Source organism: Centruroides sculpturatus, unplaced genomic scaffold, assembly GCF_000671375.1.
Source record: "Centruroides sculpturatus isolate CEXI.00-Female unplaced genomic scaffold, Cexi_2.0 scaffold1189, whole genome shotgun sequence".
NCBI lineage: Eukaryota > Metazoa > Arthropoda > Arachnida > Scorpiones > Buthidae > Centruroides > Centruroides sculpturatus.
The window spans coordinates 110,575-132,051 of NW_019385304.1; the positions used below are offsets into that span (position 1 = coordinate 110,575).

The 21,477-nt window shown below is 31.2% G+C and overlaps 1 protein-coding gene across 6 annotated transcripts in view; it reads right to left on the reverse strand.

Annotated features, from left to right (window-relative positions):
- The window catches only part of LOC111637400, a 114,514-nt gene that overhangs the window by 17,262 nt on the left and 75,775 nt on the right, over window positions 1-21,477 (reverse strand). For 4 of the 6 annotated variants that reach the window (XM_023382881.1, XM_023382875.1, XM_023382876.1 and 1 more), the window contains 3 exons: window positions 15,864-15,907; window positions 10,369-10,408; window positions 1,559-3,811 (listed from right to left, as the gene is read on the reverse strand). In XM_023382881.1, the coding sequence (XP_023238649.1) occupies window positions 1,559-3,811; window positions 10,369-10,408; window positions 15,864-15,893 (2,323 nt within the window). In that variant the 5' untranslated portion in view covers window positions 15,894-15,907. The remainder of the gene's footprint in view (window positions 1-1,558; window positions 3,812-10,368; window positions 10,409-15,863; window positions 15,908-21,477) is intronic. The other 2 variants (XM_023382879.1, XM_023382880.1) reach the window with 1 other exon arrangement.

The following is a 21,477-nucleotide window of genomic DNA, read 5'->3' on the forward strand; positions in this document are numbered from 1 at the left end:
TTATAATTAAATATAATTCAATACATCCATTGTGGGTTGCAACAGATGTATGAAATATCTGGCTGACGATCTTAATTGGGGCTCATATTACAAGTATCCCAAAAAAATCATGCTGGGGCTTATTTTCGAGGAAATATGGTAGCTTTTTCACCAAATTGACTGACTTAGTTGTTCTTCCGTGATATCTGTGCAAAATTTTTCCTCTTTTTCACAGGCTCTGAAAGACCGCTGCAGAAAATTGCTGCCTTACATTTGATTGTGCACAATTTTTCTGTCACACGATCACACACACGAGGTGGCGATCTTTCTGCTCTTGGTTTTTGACGACGTTGAGTCATCAGAAATGATGCGGAGGGCCGATGCAATTGCTGCGAGAGACAATTGCGATGTGGTGGATGTCTGTCGGCTATACACAATGTAATGGCATGGCAGTTTACAAGTCACTACAATCTCAAATGACTACCTTTGCAAGATAGCCTGAGTCACTATGACCTTCGACAATTTGTTGTTGTTGTGGCTTTATTCTGTACCCAAAAGTGCATTTCTCGGGAGGACCAGAAAATGATTTTTCTGTTCTTCCATTTATTTCCAGCCAAACTCATTCCATATTAGCCCCACACTCATAAAATTTGAAGACGATACTGTTCTAAAATCCTGCAGACTGTACTGTACGTATTATTCTGTAAACAGAACAATAGGTGTTGTACATTTAGTTTATGACAGTTTTCTCTGGACATACCAAATTTCACATTTAAAGATTTTGAAAAATCCTGTAATTTGAGTAAAATATGCAGAGAGTAATTAAGCCACCTTATACGTGCGATTGTGGGACGGAATACTAAAAAAAATCTCAATCTCTCTCTTGCTTATGGTTAGAGATATTATTAAGATAATTGTTAACTTATAGGAGCCATTCAAATATTCATACATTAGTGAATATTAAGTGAAATAAGCCTATCGACACACAAAATTTTGAATAGTTTTTGCTCGCCGAATGTTTAGAGGAGAAAAACCGGCAAATTAGATACTTCCTAAAAATACTCTCGTATATTATAGATAAATGTGTGATTGCTCTTAATTATCTGGGGCATGGGAGGATCAAAACAAATGCCTGTTCAAATACATTGATTTAAAGCTAGCTTGCCAATCGGTTTCAAGAACTATATCTGCTTCATTTCAGTTTACTTAAATTTCAAAAAATTTTATGGTTACATTATTCTTTAAATAAGTTTAAGTATCAGAGTAAAATGTCTTATTAAAAGATTCATTTTATCACTTCTTGCGTATAATATAATTAAACTGTTATTGATCAAATATACAGGGTATCCCAAAAGTTTCCATACATACAAAGGTGATATTAGAATCATGAAGAAAACTCAGAATGCTGCATGGTGGCCATCCCATTGGTCAGGCACAAACCAATGACAAACTACCAGTACCAGTGTTCAATGGTTTTATTTATTTGGCCACTGGTGGGCTTGATTTGTGTCACTGAAGAAAACTTTTGGGATACCCTATATATAAAATTAATGCTATTATTATAAGAAAAAACTCTTACTGTCGTCGGAAGCGATGCCCATGGTCAAACCAAATGAGCTAAGACGTTCTTCGTTCTTGGGGTAGAGGACGGGCTTGTGTTTGCATCTGAAAATTTTCGCTAATTTAAACAGATGATGCAGAGGAATAAGAGGATTCTTTACATTCAGAATCTCTTCGTTGTGAGGTGGTCTGACAGAAATTATTTTTGCCATTTTGTCCTCGACGTGACAAAGATCAAATAATTTCAAAAATTTGCATTTATCTTCAGTTATTAATTTATTATAATCCAAACTGCTTTTTGTATCAGTACTATCAAAATTATTTTCTTGTAAAAAACTCAATGTGCAAACATTAACCATGTTTCCCATGCCGGAGATCGGTCTCGACGTACAGGTGGTTTCAGAAATACTTTTCCCACGTATGTCACAAGAAAAATTATTTAAACCAGTTGTTTTATAAGATTCATTGCCATGGAAGGACGTGTTTTTAGTGGTAATATTAGTCTTTTTATGGGACTCGTCGGTTTTGGAATAATTGTTAAAAAGCTTGTCGTTCGAGACATTATTATGCTCAAAGATCTCCGTAGTTGCTTTCTTAGTAATTTCGTCTAGAGATAGCGAATGGAATACTTTTTCGCCATATTTTTCAGAAAGTTTTACCAATTCGCTAAAAGTTAAACTTTGTAAATTTTTCTGGTCTTTCATATCCAAAATATCTGTTAAGGCAATTTTTGAAGAATTATCCACACTATAGATTGCTTTTTTACAATTTCTTCCATCAAACGTCGAATAAATTTTATATGGTCTGTTATTGTCGGAGGTTTTCTCCCGACATTTCTGTTCACAACACGATTCAAAATTTTTAAAGTCAGTAAAAGCAAGGTTTGTTTTATTTGATTTTGCTCTTTCTTCCACTTGTAAATGCACTTTGTTACAACTCAAACGTTTTGCTTTTGAAGATGACACACAGTTTAAACTTTGAACTCCAGTTTGGCGATGTTTGAATTCATCCACCTGTTTCGTTCGGGGAGCAATTTTCCGATATTTTCTTAAAACGGCCAAAGTTTTAGGATGCAAATTACCCGAGGGAGAAAGTTTGCGTCCACATTCTGGTTCTTCTGTACCCGTCGTAATTATCTCTTTGCAGATATATTTAGTATTTTGAATGCTTTCACTATTTAGATTATCTGCATTTGACACAATCTTTCCTTTCTTCAAACCCGGATCCACCAAATTATTTGTATCTAGCCGAAGATTACTTTGATTTTCTGGAACGACATTGGTCCAAATTGATTTGTTGTTTTCAGAAATATTGTCTGTCGTGTGGTTGATGTTATCATCGTCACATTTAACAAACTGTTTGGCATTATTGTTCAAATCGATTGCTACTTTCTCTTTGGGCACATTTTGCACTAAAGAAGTATTGAAATTCATGTTTTCGAGTTTTAAGATATTGTTACCTTTTCCTGTTAAAATTACATCCTTTAAATTTGGACAGCAACGATCATTATTGCAATAATTTGGCGGTACGAATTGCAGTAATTTTTTCACTGTTTTCTTGCAGAGAACGAATTTCTTTTTCCCACTTTTCTTTATGGTAAAAAAGTCTCGCGATTTATTTACAGTCTCTGGCAAACATGGAGAAATTTTAACAAAAGTTTTCAGTGTTTTTTCATATTTTGAAACTTTGCAATCCATTGCTGACAACAAAGGATTTGATTTATCGTTGATACTGTTTTCCACTTCTTCCCGTCGAAAGCTCGAAAGTAATGAAGACTGACCATTATCGGACGTGTTTGAACATTTGGCTAAGTTATGGGTCTTTTGAAAAGATAAATTATTTACATTTTTGGTTATCACAGAATGTACCACATCAATATTAGTGTTTGATTTTCCAATTTCACAGGAACTATCTTCACTTTTTACATTTTCTCCATAATTACAGTTGTAAATGTCACTCTCTTCAGGATTAACCTGCTCTTTCAGACAAACTAGATTATTTGAATTATTTTCAAAGTTTGGACTAGTGTGTAATTTATTGGAAATGCAAAGTCTTTTGCACTCAACATTTTTCGAATTTGACAAAATTCTACGCCTTTTCAACAGTCTTCCGACCCATTCGTGGCCGTCAGGCTGATTCATTAGAAACTCCTCTGCGTCCACCCTATTCTGACTGCAAAACAAGTTAACTAGGTAAACTGGCAAACAATCGTTCTTGGTTAGTAAGGCTACATTTTGAGGTTTTGGAAGAATCGGCTGTAATCTGAGGTAATCTGTTAAAGAAAAATTATTACTCATTAATACAAAATAAAATATAAAAATACGGTAGAGCATTGATTATTCTAATACTGATCAACCGAAACATCGGTTAACCAAAAGCATTCCAATCGGCAAATTCAAATTTCTGCTAGTGCTGTGGTGCTGCAGCACTCCCTCTCCCTGCCAACCTAAACTGTAGACCTACTTTAATGTACTACTTTATGTAAGGTATGTATTTGTAAGATGTATGATACAAAATATATACAGTACAGTTTTGTGTTTAATATATTTTTTTGTAAATTATCAATTATCCGAACAACCCCAGTCCCAAACTGTTTTGGATAATCAATGCTCTACTGTAAAATATGTTAAAATTTGCATAGTAGCTATTAATTAATGGGTGATATACAGGTAACCCCCGTATAACACGGGAGTTACGTTCCAAAAAATTGCCGTGCTATGTGAATTCGTGTTATACAAAACAAAGAACTAGTGTGAAAAGGGGGGTTAGGTTCCAAAAATTAAAAAACATGCTGTTAAATCCTTACTTAAATCAGATTTATTATTCATTTTTTTTTTATAGGTAAAATATTCATTTATTATTTAAGTAAATATTTTACCAGAGGATTATTCATTTTATATGATTATCTCAGCATGAGCATCATCAACTGGTAACAGTTTGTGGGTGCGTTCGTTAATAGAGGTCGCTCTGCAACAGGAGTGCGCTGCTGTTGTAGGCATTTAGGAACGACGGTGAAAGAAAGATGGCGGTGTCCGCACTATCAATAGTATCGTGTGGAGGAATCTATAATTCTAAAATGAGCTTTTAGAGGCAAATGAAGTGTGCCAATTGTAAAATTTAACCATTAAATGGATTATTTGTTGAAAGAACATTCAAAGTAGCCACAAAAACAATTAGAATGCTCGCATGGAGTTATACAGAGGTATAAAAGAATGCACCCTTCATTACATTTTATGTTGTACGAGGGTTTTACCCAATTTCCGAACCATGTTAGAGTGAACCCGTGCTATAACAGCATCGTGCTATACGGGGGATGTTCTCAATTCTCAAACCGTGTTAGAGTGAATCCGTGCTGTAGAAGTGACATGTTATATGGGGGTTACCTGTAATTAATACCTTTAAACTAACACTGTTATATTGAAATGTGACAGTCCGGATGTAGTGAACTTTTTCTATAAACTTTTATGCTCGTTTTTAAAATAAATGAAATAACACTTAAATTCATGGGAAGAAAATTCTACTTTTTTTCTCAACACTTAATAAAAAAAAATTGGAAGGATATGATCATATCTTTCACTGGATTCACTTCCCTTCAGAGGTGACACCACTTCCTAATGTGTCACCAAGAATCAACAATTGGGCTGTTGCAGAATAATTCCCAATACAGTCAGGGGAAAACCCAGGACAACCCCCTAACAAAAAGAAGGGGTCAATGAATCAAAGTTCGGCTTCATCGAGTTTTTTTGAACTGTGAATGCTCGCTGATATCAGCCGTAGCCACTCTGGAGAGAAAAAGGACTTTCCCCTCCTAGAAGCTTCTTCAAAACGGACCTTCGAATCTGTGAATACGACAAACAAGTCCTACAACTAGCCTCCAATAACCAAGGTATTTATCAATGCACAAATGATTGCAAGCTCTCTCTCCGTCAGGGTCGCATCTTAATAATAAGGTTTACCCTTTCTCTATATGTTGTATAACTAGTATCCGCTAAGCATCTAAACTGATGTCTGTATACAGCTTTGTAAATAACATAGATAAACATATGGGTATTAGTTAAATCAGCGCTGTCCAACTTATCATAGTCCGCGGGCCATATTTTCTTCACCAAACATTTCGGGGGCCAAGAAGGTTGATAAACCACACGACATTTGCATAGTGCTACGGTTCAGTAAGCACTAATTGGTCAGCGAGTCCGATGTTGACGCTATAAAAAGGCGACAGTTTGACACACCGGATATACGTCACTCTCGTCAAAGTTCGACTTGGGAATTTTTTGTTCAATAATAAATGTGAATTCTTCTTCCTGGAAAAAATAAGACATTCCCTGAAAATAAGTGTCTTATATTAATTTTTGCTCTGAAAAATGCGCTAGATCTTATTTTCAGGGAAACACGGTAGTAAAATAATTTTAATATTAATAATAATAATTTAGTAACATAAATTTATTCATAGTAAAATGTACTCGCGGGCCGTAAAAATTATTTGGCGGGCCGTATACGACCCGCGGGCCGCCAGTTGGACAGCGCTGAGTTAAATGATAGATTTGCGGAGCATACTTCTTCCATTTGTCTCCAGCCATGACTATCGCGATTTCTGTGTCCATTAAGACACGGTGGTGTCAGTCTTGACAAGGCATCAAAGAGGTGTCACAATCCTGTGGTCACAGAAATGCTAATGTTAACAAAATTTTTAATAATTTATCATCATAACTGTCCTATAGTATATTTAAATTGAGAAATTGATAAAGTTTCACTAAATTAATCTGAAGTTGAGGATAAATACACTCATTGGCATAAAATTAACAGACCGAGGAGTTGTTGTCAGAATCAAATGAAAATTGTAAGTGTGAGTGTAACTGATTACAAAATAAAGGCAAATGGATCATTTATTGCAGAAATAAAATTGGCAATGAGTTGCTAGACTTTCCTGGCAACATTTCAAAATTTGGGGCACCATAGTTAAAAATATAAAGTTTAAAAACTTTAAAACTTTATAATAGTTAAAAATATAAAATGGCAAAAAGCTTGATTTTGAGGGCAGGGATGGATTTTATGAAAAAAATTGTAAATGCTAACATTGAGTAAAATCCTCATTAAGTCAGACCCTACTGGAGATATGCACAACCCGTTATCTCCCCACTCCCTCGATCTTTAACCACCAAAATTTAATAGCATCAATCCTCCTAATAAACAAACTCCTTGCAAAATTTCAGCAATTTTCAACAAAAAGCATGGGAGCTTCAAACAAGGTAAACAAAATTGTGCCCCGCCATACACTATTCCCTGATTTTTTTTCATTTCTCAACATTTCAAGATGTCCTAAGTCCAAAAACAAAAATCTGGGGGGTCATTTTTTGCTGGATCGCCAGACTTTCCCTCTGTTATAACAACCAGGAAAGTAAAAACTACAAATGAAAGTAAGTTCTAATACCCCATAGAGCCACCTCTAACATGAATACATAATGTGACATGGGTGGGCATGCCATATGGTGTCCTGTGGCATCTCAGTCCACAGTTGCTGTAAGTGATCCTCTAGTTCACCCAAACTCCTAGGTTGTCCAACTTGGCATCTGGGTGATCCCAGACACATTTGATAGGTGACAAATCAGGGGACCGGGCATGCCAGGAAAGTGTGGCTATGCGGTGGAAGCAGTCTTGTGACACCCTTGCCACATGTGGTCGAGCATTGTCCCATTGGAAAATGGCTCTTGCGAGCCCTTCAACTGGCTGTACGGCAGTGGGCTGCTCCAAAGCATAGGCAGGATTGAGGCATTCATCATGGGACTTCCAGACACAAACATGGTCATTGTCAATGCCCAAACTGAATTTGAATTTGTTGCCGTAAGCGACCCGGTTTCATTCTGTTGTTGTCCAATCCCTTCAATCTTTCCCTATTTTCTTTCCCTCCCTACTTACTATAACTTCCTCTTCTAATTTCAATTTCATCACTTCTAATTTCTTAGAGGTAAAGTCTGTGCACATACAGACAACCCCTCTACTCTTTTAATGTAATGTAATGTAATGTAATCCCCTTGGGAGTGATACCACTCCAAATAGAGATACCAGTGGATGGCTGTCGGTGGCAGCACACACAATGGCTGCTGTGATACCAAATGTTCCTCACCCAGGCACCTCAAAATGGTACAGACAAACATGGAGAGCCTGTAATGATGGCATAACCTGTGTCCAGATGATGGATGATACGGTTGGCCGTGTGCATGCTTGTCAGTGGACCGGCAGTATGCCAAGGCATCCCGAGTCTGGGTGCTGCATGTGTGTGAGCTTTCTCTTGTCCACTGGTCCCAACACTACCTCGCAGTGTTGTCAGACCAGTCTAATTTGGCAAGATGACCATCCAGCTTCTATCAACCCTATGATCTTTTCCCTCTCAAATTTGGTTAGTTACTCATATGGTATGGTTTTCAATTGTGATGTAAAAACAATTCTAGTGATACAGCAAGTAAACTACACATAGAATGCCTTTGCATGCTTTTTTATAGGCCAAGGGGAATGAATTTTAATGCCATCTGCTGATATTATGCAATGAGTCATCATGCCATAACTAATCATTTCCATATCTGCTTGAGACTTATCTACATGTCAAGTTTTGCAGTGATACAAAAACTCCTTCTTGGTGTTCTAATTTTTATGGCAATGAATGCAATTTTTATCCGTACTGTACTGTACACTTAAGTTTATTTAAATTAACTCTTGTTACTCTATTTAAAATATTCATATAACTTTTAAGTCTTTAGGACATTCTACATTAATTCAAAAGTGAGTATCTATTATTTATGCAGGGTGAAATGTTTCAAAAACTTTTTCAAATTTTAAACAAAACTAATAATTTCCTTGGATAGAGCAAAGTACTTCTGATCTTGAATAAGGCAAGAGCCCATTAACATTACATATTAGAAGATTATATCAGTTACAAGAAATATCTTAACATCTGGAGAATAATGTGAAAGGTTATCTTTATACTATAGAATAATCTAATATAGTTCAATAATTATCTTGACAATGAATAATAATCACATTAATGTAAATAAAAAGTGATATTATTCTACTCTACAGATTTATTAGAATATTCTAATAAAGCACAGTACAACTCAAACTTTTAAAATTGCAGTTTACAGGTTCTATTAAGGTTTGAATGGTAGTATTATAGTTTATGATGAATGCAGTTTTGTTGTAAAGTATTCTAATAATATATTTAAACAAAATTCAAACTTTATATTAAACCTGAAACCTTAAAAATGAAGAGAGAGCCATTAAGTCAAATGCAAAATATAAAAAAATTGTGTGAACAACATAAATTTAAAATTTTGTAAGAGAAGCCCTTTAATTCTGTGTAAAGGCAATCAAAAAACCAGTTTAGACTCATTAACCTTTAGTCTATGGAGGAACATTCCAGTTATTTGGTTGATTCACAAAACCCAATTTGACAGTTACCAACTTTCAAATATTGATGCTTCCTTCCAACACAAAGATTACATGTGATTTGCTCGGTTGGCAGATTATTGCATATTACTAAACAAGGAATTTTATAATTTTATTTTTCAAACGACTGATTTAAATTGCTGTTCCACGAATCTAGTTTGGCTCTGTCAGCCGATGTATTTGGTTGGTTGGTTGATGTTATTGCTGTTAAAAACAAAGAAGAAGCAAATAATCTGTAGACATGTCAGTTAAATTAAAATGCAAAAACATATAACAGGGAATTGTTTCTTTGTCATGTGTGTTTAATAAATACACCACCACCTAAAGACAGCTGTTTCACATTTTTATATTTGGGATGTAATAATTAGATTTATTTGAATGCAACATATTTTGACATCTATATATCGGGATCAATTAGAAGAAATCTTGCACACAATGCTTAAATGTCATGTGAAATGGTTGTTAGTACATTTGAAGTATATTTATGTAAGTTGTAATCACAAACAAAGAACTGACACACAAAATGTATCCTTCTATTGCAAACTCGGATGGCAGAGTCTGGGTTTGGCGTCTGCCTGGAGAACGCCTCCTGCCGGAATGCATTGTGCCAACAGTGAAGTTTGGCAGAGGTGGAGTTATGATGTAGGGGTGTTTTTCCTGGTATGGCCTGGGACCCTTGGTTGCAATCGATGGTAGGATCAATGCCGATATCTACTGCGCTATTTTGGATAACCACATGCTTCCTACATTGTGGCAATTTTACAGGTTAGACCCATGTTACTTCCAGGATGATAACGCCAGCTGTCATGTTGCGACGACCACCACTGCTTGGCATAGTGACAATGGGGTTAAACGAATGGATTGGCCTGCTCATAGCCCAGACCTGAACCCTATCGAGCACCTCTGGGATGAGTTGGAGCATCGACTGAAGGGATGTCCCCACTGCCCAAAATTGGTGAAGGAACTCTTATGTCTTCTCCAAGCTGAGTGGAAGAAAATATCACCAGTCATACAAGGACTAGTGAAGAGTATGCCCCAAAGGGTCGCAGCTGTAATCTCCGCCCTTGGAGGTTCCACCAACTATTGACGATGAATAAACTTTGTTTTTCTGTTCTATCATAGGTGTCCAATTACTTTCTGGTAGATAGCATATATCATATTTTAGATGATCAATAAGACTATTTACAGTGAATTAACATTGCTAAGAGATAAAAATGACTCATTGCATGTGACTATGTAAAAGATGCATTTAATATGTATTGTGTCAATGAATTCATCATTTTTTTCAATTTGGTATTTTAATATATATTGTATTTCATATAAGAAATAATAAATAAATATAATTTGAGTATATTATTTAATGTTTAAGAAGTTAAAATCATCAGTTACCTCTAATCTTTCTTGTCATTCCAAAATAATCTTTAGTATCCTGTAAAGATTTTAAAACTAATTAACAAATTTTATGACAGTTAAAGATTTTAAACAAATATATTAAACACAAGAACGACAGTCAGAAAATAAAGATATTTCAATCAATTAAGTTAGTTAGAATAATCTATTTATTATATCCTAATGACATCACATCACATTATTTTGATTAATTACCTTAAAGATAAAAAGAAAAAAAATCAGCAACATCTAGAAACCTCGTTTATTAATTTTCTTTTTTTCTATTTGACCAATGTTATTTAAAATATCAGTTATAATTTAATGATTATTTAAGCATTCTAAAAGTTAATTCATAATAATCAGAAACTTCTAATTCTAATGATCGAAAGCCAGCTGCAAACTTGACATATTGGTAATCAAACTGTGAAGTTTGATTACCAATATGTAATCTGTAGACACGTGTAATTTAAAATGACAATTCAGCAGATTTTTTTAATATACGTATGTATGTGTAGGTATAAAAATGCTTAGATGAATAATTTTTTAAAATTTTTTATAATATAAATTTTAAAAAAGATCTTGAAAATTTCATAAATAATAAAGAATTAAAAAGAAAATTTTATTTCAATTTACATTTTAACATTTGTTTAAATTAATCAACAAGAATATGTTTACATTTTTAAAAATTATTTTATAAATATCTCTTCACAAACACCAGAAAATCCAGAAAAAAATTAACAGAAAATACAACAACAAATGTTTTCGACAATTTCAAATTGCCATCTTGCATCGAGCTGCCAATTTTAAATCGCCATCATCTATGTTACTTTTTTGGCTGGCTTTTTTGATGTTTGTGAAGAGATATCTCGTGCAGTTATTTAGGGTTGATGTTTATGAAAATGTAAACATGTTCCACAGAAATAAATCAAGATAAATGTCACTTAAAATATTTTCACAAACTTTACTAGAAAACAAAGGATTACTGTAAGTGCAATTGTTTCTGAATATTTTTTCAACTGTATTTTTGAGAATACTGGACCTTGATGTCTGATGGTAAGAGCACCAGATTATCTAGCGCAGGTGCGATATCAAATCTCTCGACAACCTGTTTCTTTTTCTATGGGTATCCGGAGGAAGATCTCCACAAATCAAGTCGGCACTGACGCGGAGCCAGTCCTACCAGGGCTACAAATAGGGAGAGCCGTACGCTCTCTCTCTCTCTATTGCACCTTTTAAGGTGATTCCTTTATCTTTACTGTAACCATCAATTCAAGAGATACTCATAATACAATTGATAAGTAAAATTATTTAAAAATCCCAAGAAAATTAAAATTTATTATAAGCAATTGATATATCGGTTAATAATGAAAATAATAAACATTAATTTTCAAATCATTATATACTATACATACATATTTATTTATTATTATTAAAAATTTTCATTAGTAACAAAATATATCATCAACCTAGCAATTTAATATATACAAATGAACACAATTAAATATCCAATTCTAAGAAGAATATATTTGTTTCATTAAAAAAATTGTTTAAAACAGTGGAATAAAATTTTATTTATAAACTCTTACAGGCTGTCAAATAGTAAACACTGAAATATTTTCCTTAATTAATCTTAACTGTTTTCAGCTAATTATGTCATGTTCAATTATCTTTTGATAATGAACTGTAAAAATTAAATAGCATTTAATCAATTCCGTAGACAGTTGATTATTAAATGTAATTAAAACTTTCCTGTAATTAATGATTTATGTGATATTTTAATATAACAATTCTTTGTAAACATCATTATTATAGCGATAAACTTTCTAGCTATAAAATAGGTAAACACAAAAATCATATATACGATATGTGAGAAAGGGTGCGATATTACATACTGCATCCTTTTATTATTACTATTAAACATTTCAAAAAATGAACCGTTAATGATATTTAAGAAAGAAAATTATTAATGTTTCATAGTGCAAATTAATTTTAATTTCGTTAAAAATTTGGATCCTCTTGTTATTTTTTTTACAAATATTTTTATTATAAAAAAAAAATAACCAAAAATTTAAATTAATAAGAATTTTACATTCACATTAGACCAAAATTAAATATCAAAAAAAAATTAAATTCATTTAGAGTATGATCAAAATTTATGATGTTCTTCCAAATGCATTTTGTTTCACTTTGCATATTATGAACTAAAATTATCTATTCTAATTCATTTTGTAAGATGAGAAATTATTATTAAAACTTGATGCAAATATCTGTCTCCTACAAACAAAAATTTTATGATGAATGCAAATTTTGCTAAAAAATTTATGAATTTATTTATTTATTTTATAAAATAATAATTTCTTAAAATTATACGTGCAGAAACTATTTAAAAAATGGACAGAATCCATTTTTCACAGGGGGTAAAAAAAAATTATTCTTGGTTTAACAGTCTGTCAGGTTTTTTTGTGTGTAGTGTTTGCTGTCACGAACAGGTGACTCTGACAGTGACTACTATGTCTTCCTTAACAGTCCGTGAAAGGTAACTTTTATTATACTTGTGTTATCGGGAGTGCTAATATCCATTTGAAGGGTAACTTGTGGTACGTTCTCGGTTAATTACGAGACGATGTGGCAGTGACAGTCCGTACTCCAGATCCTGCCGGGCTTCAATTACGGTGACGTGACAATTTTAGACGGAGAAAAACTATCTTAATCGTTCTAGTAAAATAACATAAAATAGAAAGGAAATAATTTTACAATGTGAGATTTTTTCAAAACAGACATTTAAGAACAAAAGTAATCTGATGAAATCTATTTACTGTAAATTTTTTGTAAAAATTTTATGTCATTCTTTGTCCAATTCGAATTTACAAATTACAGTTTATAAATAAAAAAACTACAGGGAAATGTACTTTAATAATAATAAAAAAATATAATATACTTGAGTAAAATATAAATATTCTGATTATTATTATGCTTTATAAACTTTCAAATTCTTAAATAATTTTAACAAAAACTTAAATTCAGTGTTTTTTTTTTAAATAAAAAAACAGCACATTATGCTTGAGTAATGATTACATAATATCATTAAAAATGGAATTATTCATAGGAAGAAAAAATTCAAATTTTGCATTGAAAAAAAATAAAACAGGGACATTAATTTCTGAGATATTTACGAAATTTTAATGCAAATAATTGAATTACTGTCGTCAATATTAAAATTTTTAAAACAAAATATAACCTATTTTATAAATCATTTTTTCATTTACCACAATTTCTTTTAAAGACAATCCCAACATTAATACATCTACATTAGAATACAGATTGATTTTGCTGTTGATATTGTAATTTCATAACAACAACAGTAAAAAACCAAATTGTATTGATATTTTGCATTAAACAATACAAGTTTCTAATAGGTTAAGTATTTCAAATTGGAAGCATTAAACTGTTATCCACAAACCATTAAAATATGGTTAAAGATAATTGAACATCAAAATATAAAATTGTTTTTTATTTGACTAGAAACATAACTCTTGACCTATTCTTGTTTACGTAAACTGGTTTTGTATAGTTGACGGAAAACACAGGGAAAAAAAATCCCGTCAAATAACAAACTTTACTCAAATGTAGCATCTGTAACATAATTATATGTGTGTGGAATATGCAACTCAAACAACCCAAATAATTACAAAATTTCCTCTCATCTCAATCAAATTACTTTTAAACAATTTTCTTATGTGTCAATATAATCAACGAAGATGATCAACACAAAACCTTCCTCGCTTATTTCTAGCCGTATATACAGGAGTACGAACATTCATACTCCTGTATACGGCTAGAAGTAAGTGAGGAAGGTTTTGTGTTGATCATAATCAATGAAATTTGGTACCATGGCTAATAAATCTTCTAAGAACTGTTACGGAACAAATTCAAAAACACCATAAATTTAAACTAATCTTCTAATCTCTTAGGCCAGTGACATGCAAACTATGGGTCGTGATCCCATGGAATTGAGAGAAAAAATTATGATGATGATGGTGATGATATAAAAACAAAAAAAGTGAATTGTTCAAGGCTCATGCTGTGCTACTATTGGATAATTAAAACCAAATAGTTCTAAAAAGATAATTGGGGGTCATAGTAAATTTCTGTTTAAAAATGGGAGAATTGCAGTAAAAAGTTTGTAGAACACTAGCTTAAGTTATTTTTGTTGGGATGCAATTTGAAAAGATTGTAGACCTATAAATTCCCACTGTCGTCCATTCAATGTTCCTTAATCTTAAAAACAGAGTTAGACAGATGAAAGACAAGCCCAGATATGAAAACTTCAGGGGAAGGACCCAATTAACTATATAAGAACGTCTGACGCAAACCAGAAATCACGTTATTTCAATTTAAAAATTTTTCCCTGAAAAGGTGTTACTGGCACAACTCTATTGTTAAAGAATAAGTATGATGTATTTTTATCAATTTCAAACTTACTTTAAAAATAAAATTATTTAACTTAATTAGTGTTGCTTATTGCTTTTCAATAGTAATATTTACCTCTTAATTTAAAAATATAAACAATTCTATTATGACCATTACACGATACATAAAAACAAATTCAAGACTATGATTATGGTAATTAAAAATCAACTCTGTGGAAAAAAAAAAAGACTACTACAAAAGTTATTTAGAAAAAGCTCTAAAAAATTGAGTAAATAAATTATTTCTTTGCTTAATTCTTATATTAAGTGTTTGCTATGGTAATCTACTTGCAGGAAGAGAAAAGAGAAAGATAAGAGTTTGGAATCTTAGACCAAACAGTCACAGTTTGTATTATTATAAGTTCAGTAAATAAAATCAATGTATTATTTTACAGTATTATTGAAAATTTTTATATTAATAAAACAAAACTGGATGCATTATAATAATTCTCAAATTTCAATCTTTCTATATTGTTAGTTGCTGAAAATTATTTCTCCTAATCTTCGAAATTTGAGATTATGATCGTTTACTAAAATGATCATCATAATTTTACAAATCACCTACTAGACTTGTGAATAAACTTTTTCTTGAGTAGATAATACATTTTTAATATACAGGTATACCTCAACTTACGTCGTTCCCGATTATACGTCGTTTGTCAAAAAAAGTATATGGAAAAATAAAAATCAAGTTTAAGTCATTTTATTCGACTTTACGTCTGTTTGCCACAAATATTGAAGTCGTAATATCACTAGAAAAACATTTAAAGCACATAAAATCATATTAAAATATATACATTTACATGTATGTACTGTATTTAAAGTACATGCATTTGTAAATTTAGATTATTTTTTTCTGTACTATATTAAAAACTAAAATTTATTTGTTTGTAAGCTTAAAATAGATCCTTATTAACCATATATTATTAAAAATGCATTAATAAATAAAATAAATAAAACAGGGAATGGTAATTTATGGTTTAGCCTAGTGACAAGTAGATTCAAAGACAAGTAAATTCGACTTACATTGCCTCTCCTGGAACCAATTACCGACATAAGGCGAGGTATACCTGTATAATCAGAGAAATCAAGAACTGATGTATTAAATAAATTCATCTCGAAACCATGAAATACTTTCAGGTCTCGAAGTCTTGTTATGACCAAATGATAAGACTGGATTAATTAACTACATCGGTATAACGCGGCCAATTAATTTCCTAGATATTACAGAACGGCTAATGAACTCAGCAAAGTTCGGGTTATCTTAAGAAAGCATCAAACAGATTCAAAAAATTATACAAGGTTTTGTTCATTGGTAACTATGCACATTACACTGACATGGAAGCAACTATTCAAACAAATTTTGTTTTATTTTGATCCTCTCTGAAAATTTATTTTGTTTTATTTACATAAGTTTGCATAGATTTTCTCCGTTATGTTTTAAAGAAATATCTGCAAAGGTTAAAAAAAAATTTCTGTCAAATGATGAACAAAGTAATTTTAGTAGAGCAATCTTCAACAAAACAATTTAAAGTGATATATTTCAAGAGGCTATAACTATATTTAAAAAAATAAAATCATCAGAAGTAGATGAGAAATAATATAAATAAGCTTTTCTAAATACTTTCAAAATATTCGCATCAAGAGATTTTATGTAGGATGCAATAAAGTAAATTATTAGAATTCGGGTAAAGAGATGTCATTTAAGTGGTACTCGATTTTAGCGGTTGCACGTTGTTATTTAGATTGTATGTTTTATTAATTTACTATTTCCAAAATGAAAGTAACAGAATGTGAAGTTAAATAAATTTCTTGTAGTGTTTTCAATGGCAGATCAATCTGCAGGCAGTGACAACACAGATTTGTTTGCCAAAACTTTTGTGGTTGTTGAGAGAAATTTGTAGGTTTACATGAATTTTTCTATGAAATAAGATGAAACAAAGTCATAGAAAAGAAAGATAAATTTCCTGAAAAGTTGAGCAAAAAGAAGACAGCACCAATACGAGCAATTATTTATTATGACATCATCACAATGCCATGCTGCAATTTTTAATCAGATTTTTTTAATTTACTTAATTTAAAATATATGTTCTTCACTTCAAATTAATAGTGTCTTGCCCTTGTACATAATACTTTTCCTGTTAGCAAGCCCCTGTACGTATACTTTTCCTGTTAGCAACAGTCATCAGATGATCAGAGACTCATTTTTGTGTTTTTGGTACCTCAAGCCCTGGGGATTTAAAGTTTCACAAACTATAAATACTGTATTGCATTAACTGTATTTGAAAGTAAATTACATTAGCTTTTGAGTAAATTAATCTTCGCACGCAATGTAGTTTCACAGCACTACATTGACTGATGACATAGTAATTACTATCTATGTTGAGAGTTTGGTCTCTGTAATTATACTCTGTGGTATATACTGTGCTTTTACAACAATACACATTCTAATTTCTTTTTTTACACTGTTTTGGATAATCTGGAGTTACAGATAATCAAGCTTCTATTGTAATTATATTAATTAAGACTGCATAAATATAAAAACTGGAAACAATAATTTTATTTGATATATTTAAAAAGAATTTGGTTTCTTGTAAATATTAGATTTAAGCTAAGATTTACAAGAAATCATGATAATTGTATAACTTGACAGCAAGGACACTTAGATATTATAAAAAGTTCTTAAAACATTTTAATAATATTTTTACCTAGGATGTACATATAGGCATTCCTTAGTTTAAAAATACAAAACAAAAGCTGTTGTCACTGGGGAAAAAATATTTTATATTGTGAGAAAAGTTAGTCCTCCAGAGAATAGCAGCTATTACCAAGGATGCAATGTTTTTGATAACATGGAAAAAACTTTTAAATCAATGATCTTGACATTCAAGAGTCTGTTCTAAGGTTTAAGTGGAAATGCATGGACCTATAATCAAACTGCAATAATGGACCAATCTGTTTCATAACAAGGAATGTTATGAAAAATTGTCCCAATGGTAAAAGGATAGTAAATCTTTACTAATCACCAACTGTATTGAACAGACAAAAATCCTTTCAACATTTTGTCTTTAAATACACACCATATACACTGCTGCCAAATTTCTAGATTCAACAATAAAATGGTCAAAAGTTTACATATTTTTGATGTAGGTCTATGTATACCATACATCTACATATGTAATATGTAAGACATGATCTGACTTTAAAATTATCAGGGGTTGAATTTCAGTGAGAACTGTGGGAATTCTGCATATTTCTGAGAAATCTCCTCTTGAAGAAATTACCAGCGACTTCCCCTTACCAATCTGCAATCTGTGCTATTACAGCATCGATTACAATATAATGTAATATTTGTAATGTAATAGAATAAAACAAAATAATGGTTCCTTCCATTTATTATTATTGGAGAGAGTTGAAAAAAAATGCATATACTATGTTCCCATCCATATTACTAAATTACAAATAGACAGCAGTTTGGCTGAGTGCTTAAAGTGGTAGCTACCACTCTGGGAGATTTGAGATCAAGATAGGTAGAAATCCCCAGGAATTTTTAGGGGGTGATCTGTCAGGATATGTTAGGCCCCATCCCTCACCATCTTGCCACCTCATTATAGGCTTGACTACTCATAATGAGCTTGCTAAAAAAAGGTCCTCTTAGTGTCCACCAGCAGGCAGGAAGAGTTATATTATTGTATTATCAATTGGCATATTTAAATCTCAAACAATTTTACAACTTTAAAAATTCTGTGTTAATTAAGAAAATTATAAATTTGAGGGAATTCTCAATAATTTAATATTGATAAAATTTTTGAGATAGTTTAATTTCTTCCAAACCCTCGCAACTATACTCTCAATTTACGAGCAGGTGGTAATGAACTAGTCTAAAAAATGAAGTGTAAAAAATGATTAACAAACAGTACAATGTAAATTGTCCTTGTCATTTTTCAATTTTCATTTTACTAATTTTAATTGTGCATCCAAAAAAAAAAAAATAATTAATTAATTTCCAATTAAACTTTTCCAGTTTATTAATAATTTAATAAAATTTGTAAAATTTATTAAGGGACAATTTAATAAATCTATGCTTTTAACAGATTAAATTATTGTCAATGAGATGAATGCCAATGTTCTATTATTTTCTCCGTTAAACTTTGGTAATCATTTACTTCCAGACATTGCATAAAGGACAATTTTCAATAAACTGCCAGTCCTGTTTATCTGCCAAAAATATCATAAAACCAACAGCAGTGGCGTATCAAGTTTGTATATAGTTAATTGGGGTCCCCTGCTACTAAGCCTTCCATATCTAGTCTCGACTTTCGTTTATGTAACACTGTTCTTTACATTAAGGAAGGACAGACAACAGACTAATGACAGCGGGAATTTATAGATCTACAATTTTTTCAAATGTAACCCAATTAAAGCAACAAATTTTTTATTTTGTAAAGAAATAACAAAAGTGAGCCGTAACTCAAAATGGTTGGGAACCACAATACCAGCTTATAACATGAACTATACTAAGATTCTTATAAAATTTAAAACAAATTACATATAATAGCATCGCAAAGCCCGAGTAGTATACAATAAATCACCAAACGATCGCCTAAATATCAAGCTATAATGCAGTGCCAACCTCCGTTTGGCACCGCATGGCAAGCGGAGGTTGCGGGTTCAAGCCCCGTCCTGGGCCAGTTCTTTTATTCCAGAAGGTTCTGAATTTATTTAATAATTTATTTATTTAATTATAATTATTAATTTACTTAAGAGATGGAACCTAACATCTACCTCTAATGTCAAATTACTTTATACCAATCATTTAATTAGCCATATTATAGCCCGATATTTAGGCGATTGTTTGGCGATTTATTAAAATAAATTACCTGACTTTTAGATTTGTGTGATTTAAACACAAGAATATCAAAACCATGTTTCTTACTTATTTCATATATTGAAGTTCAATTCATATTTCATACTTTCAGGTATTAATAAGCAAATAATAATAATCTTGTTCTTTCTAAAAGTAACATTTAAGTGACACTATTAATAATTATTTTTCAGCAGTGTAATTTAAATCTGGTAATTATTAAAACACAATTCAAAACTGAATACAATAATGTCTTTTCAACAAATCTCCAAGTCATTGTATCTAGAAAAATGACAACAAATGGTTTCTGAATTACATTATTATTTAATTAATTTTAAATGATGCTTTCAATGTTTATTATAAATTTAAGTGTTAATAAGATGGTTAAAGTTTGTCTTAAAAGATCAAGAGAGCATTTAAATTTGATATTTTTAAACAATCATGCATCAAGACATGATGAACTTGAAGATTTCCTACATTAATCTTTATAAAGATAACCTTTGCTTAACTATTCTTAGTTACTTTGATGTTTCACTTAACAATTCTTTTTGTCTAATATTGTTCAATAGAATTTTTGGACTTTTATAAATTAGCTTGAGTTAATTAGTCTAATTATAAAACTTGCCACTTAATTATAAAAGTCAATTTTGTTTAATCTAATCAGCACACTCAATGTATAATCGATGTAATTAGTATATTGTATAACAAGAAATTTTTGGATTATCTTTGTAGTCTTTCTTCTAAAACTTATATATATATAAATTTTTTGTTTAAGTAAATTACTTGTAAAAATCTCATAAACCAAAATTTAATAAAAAGCATTATCACCTTTATTTTATGGCATTTTCAAGCAAAAAAATCAAAGATAAGAATGCGGCAATATCAAGTTAAAATTGCTTAAATATATTTATGAGCAAGTGTGTGTGTAAATAAACAGCAAGCAAAATGTTTAAAGTCAAGATTTTCCTCGAGGAGTTCGACAGGGAAAAAGATTAAATTCAATTCATAAAAACAGGTGTTAGTAAATATGTTAAGCAATAAAATTTTTTTTAAAATGTGATGATACTACTGATTAGAATTGTGGTGATTTAATGTACTTTACACAGAATGCAGGAAAATCTCCATTATTTTTTTTATACCGTTCTTATTGCAGTAAATTGAACAAAGGTATTTGCTGTTTTTTTTTACTGTGTTATTCTATACATTTATGTAAAATGTTCTAAACTGTATGTTGTACACCTTTAAATGTTTATCTGTAGATTTATTTTCATATCTGATACTAATCCAACAAAGTTTATTTTTTGTTAAACATTCTTTAGCTAAGAAAAACAAACTGCAGTAATTTTAAACACACTCCCCCCTATTAATGTAAGTCATAAAAAATTTTTTTCTAACACTAACTATTAGTTTATTATGTTAGTAGAGCATATGCGTACTTTTAAATTTGTGCTTTAAAACAATTTAATTACAAATGCCTCAGATAGAATAAAAATTGAACTTAGCACGGCTCAGTGCAAATAGAAACATGTTCAGAGCATAGATTTAAGTAAAAAAAATCTAAGCAATAGGTCAATTTTTTCTTAATGAACACGTTACGTTTTGCATCCAAGTTTCTCATTTAAATAAATAAAAATTACATAAAAAATTCAGAATAAAGTTTAAATTTTTTTAAAATTTATGATATATTTTTATTACTCTTCTTACTTAAGACACCAACATAATTTAAAACTATAAACAGAAACGTTTTTGACTCCCTCAAGTCAACACTGGCAGAAA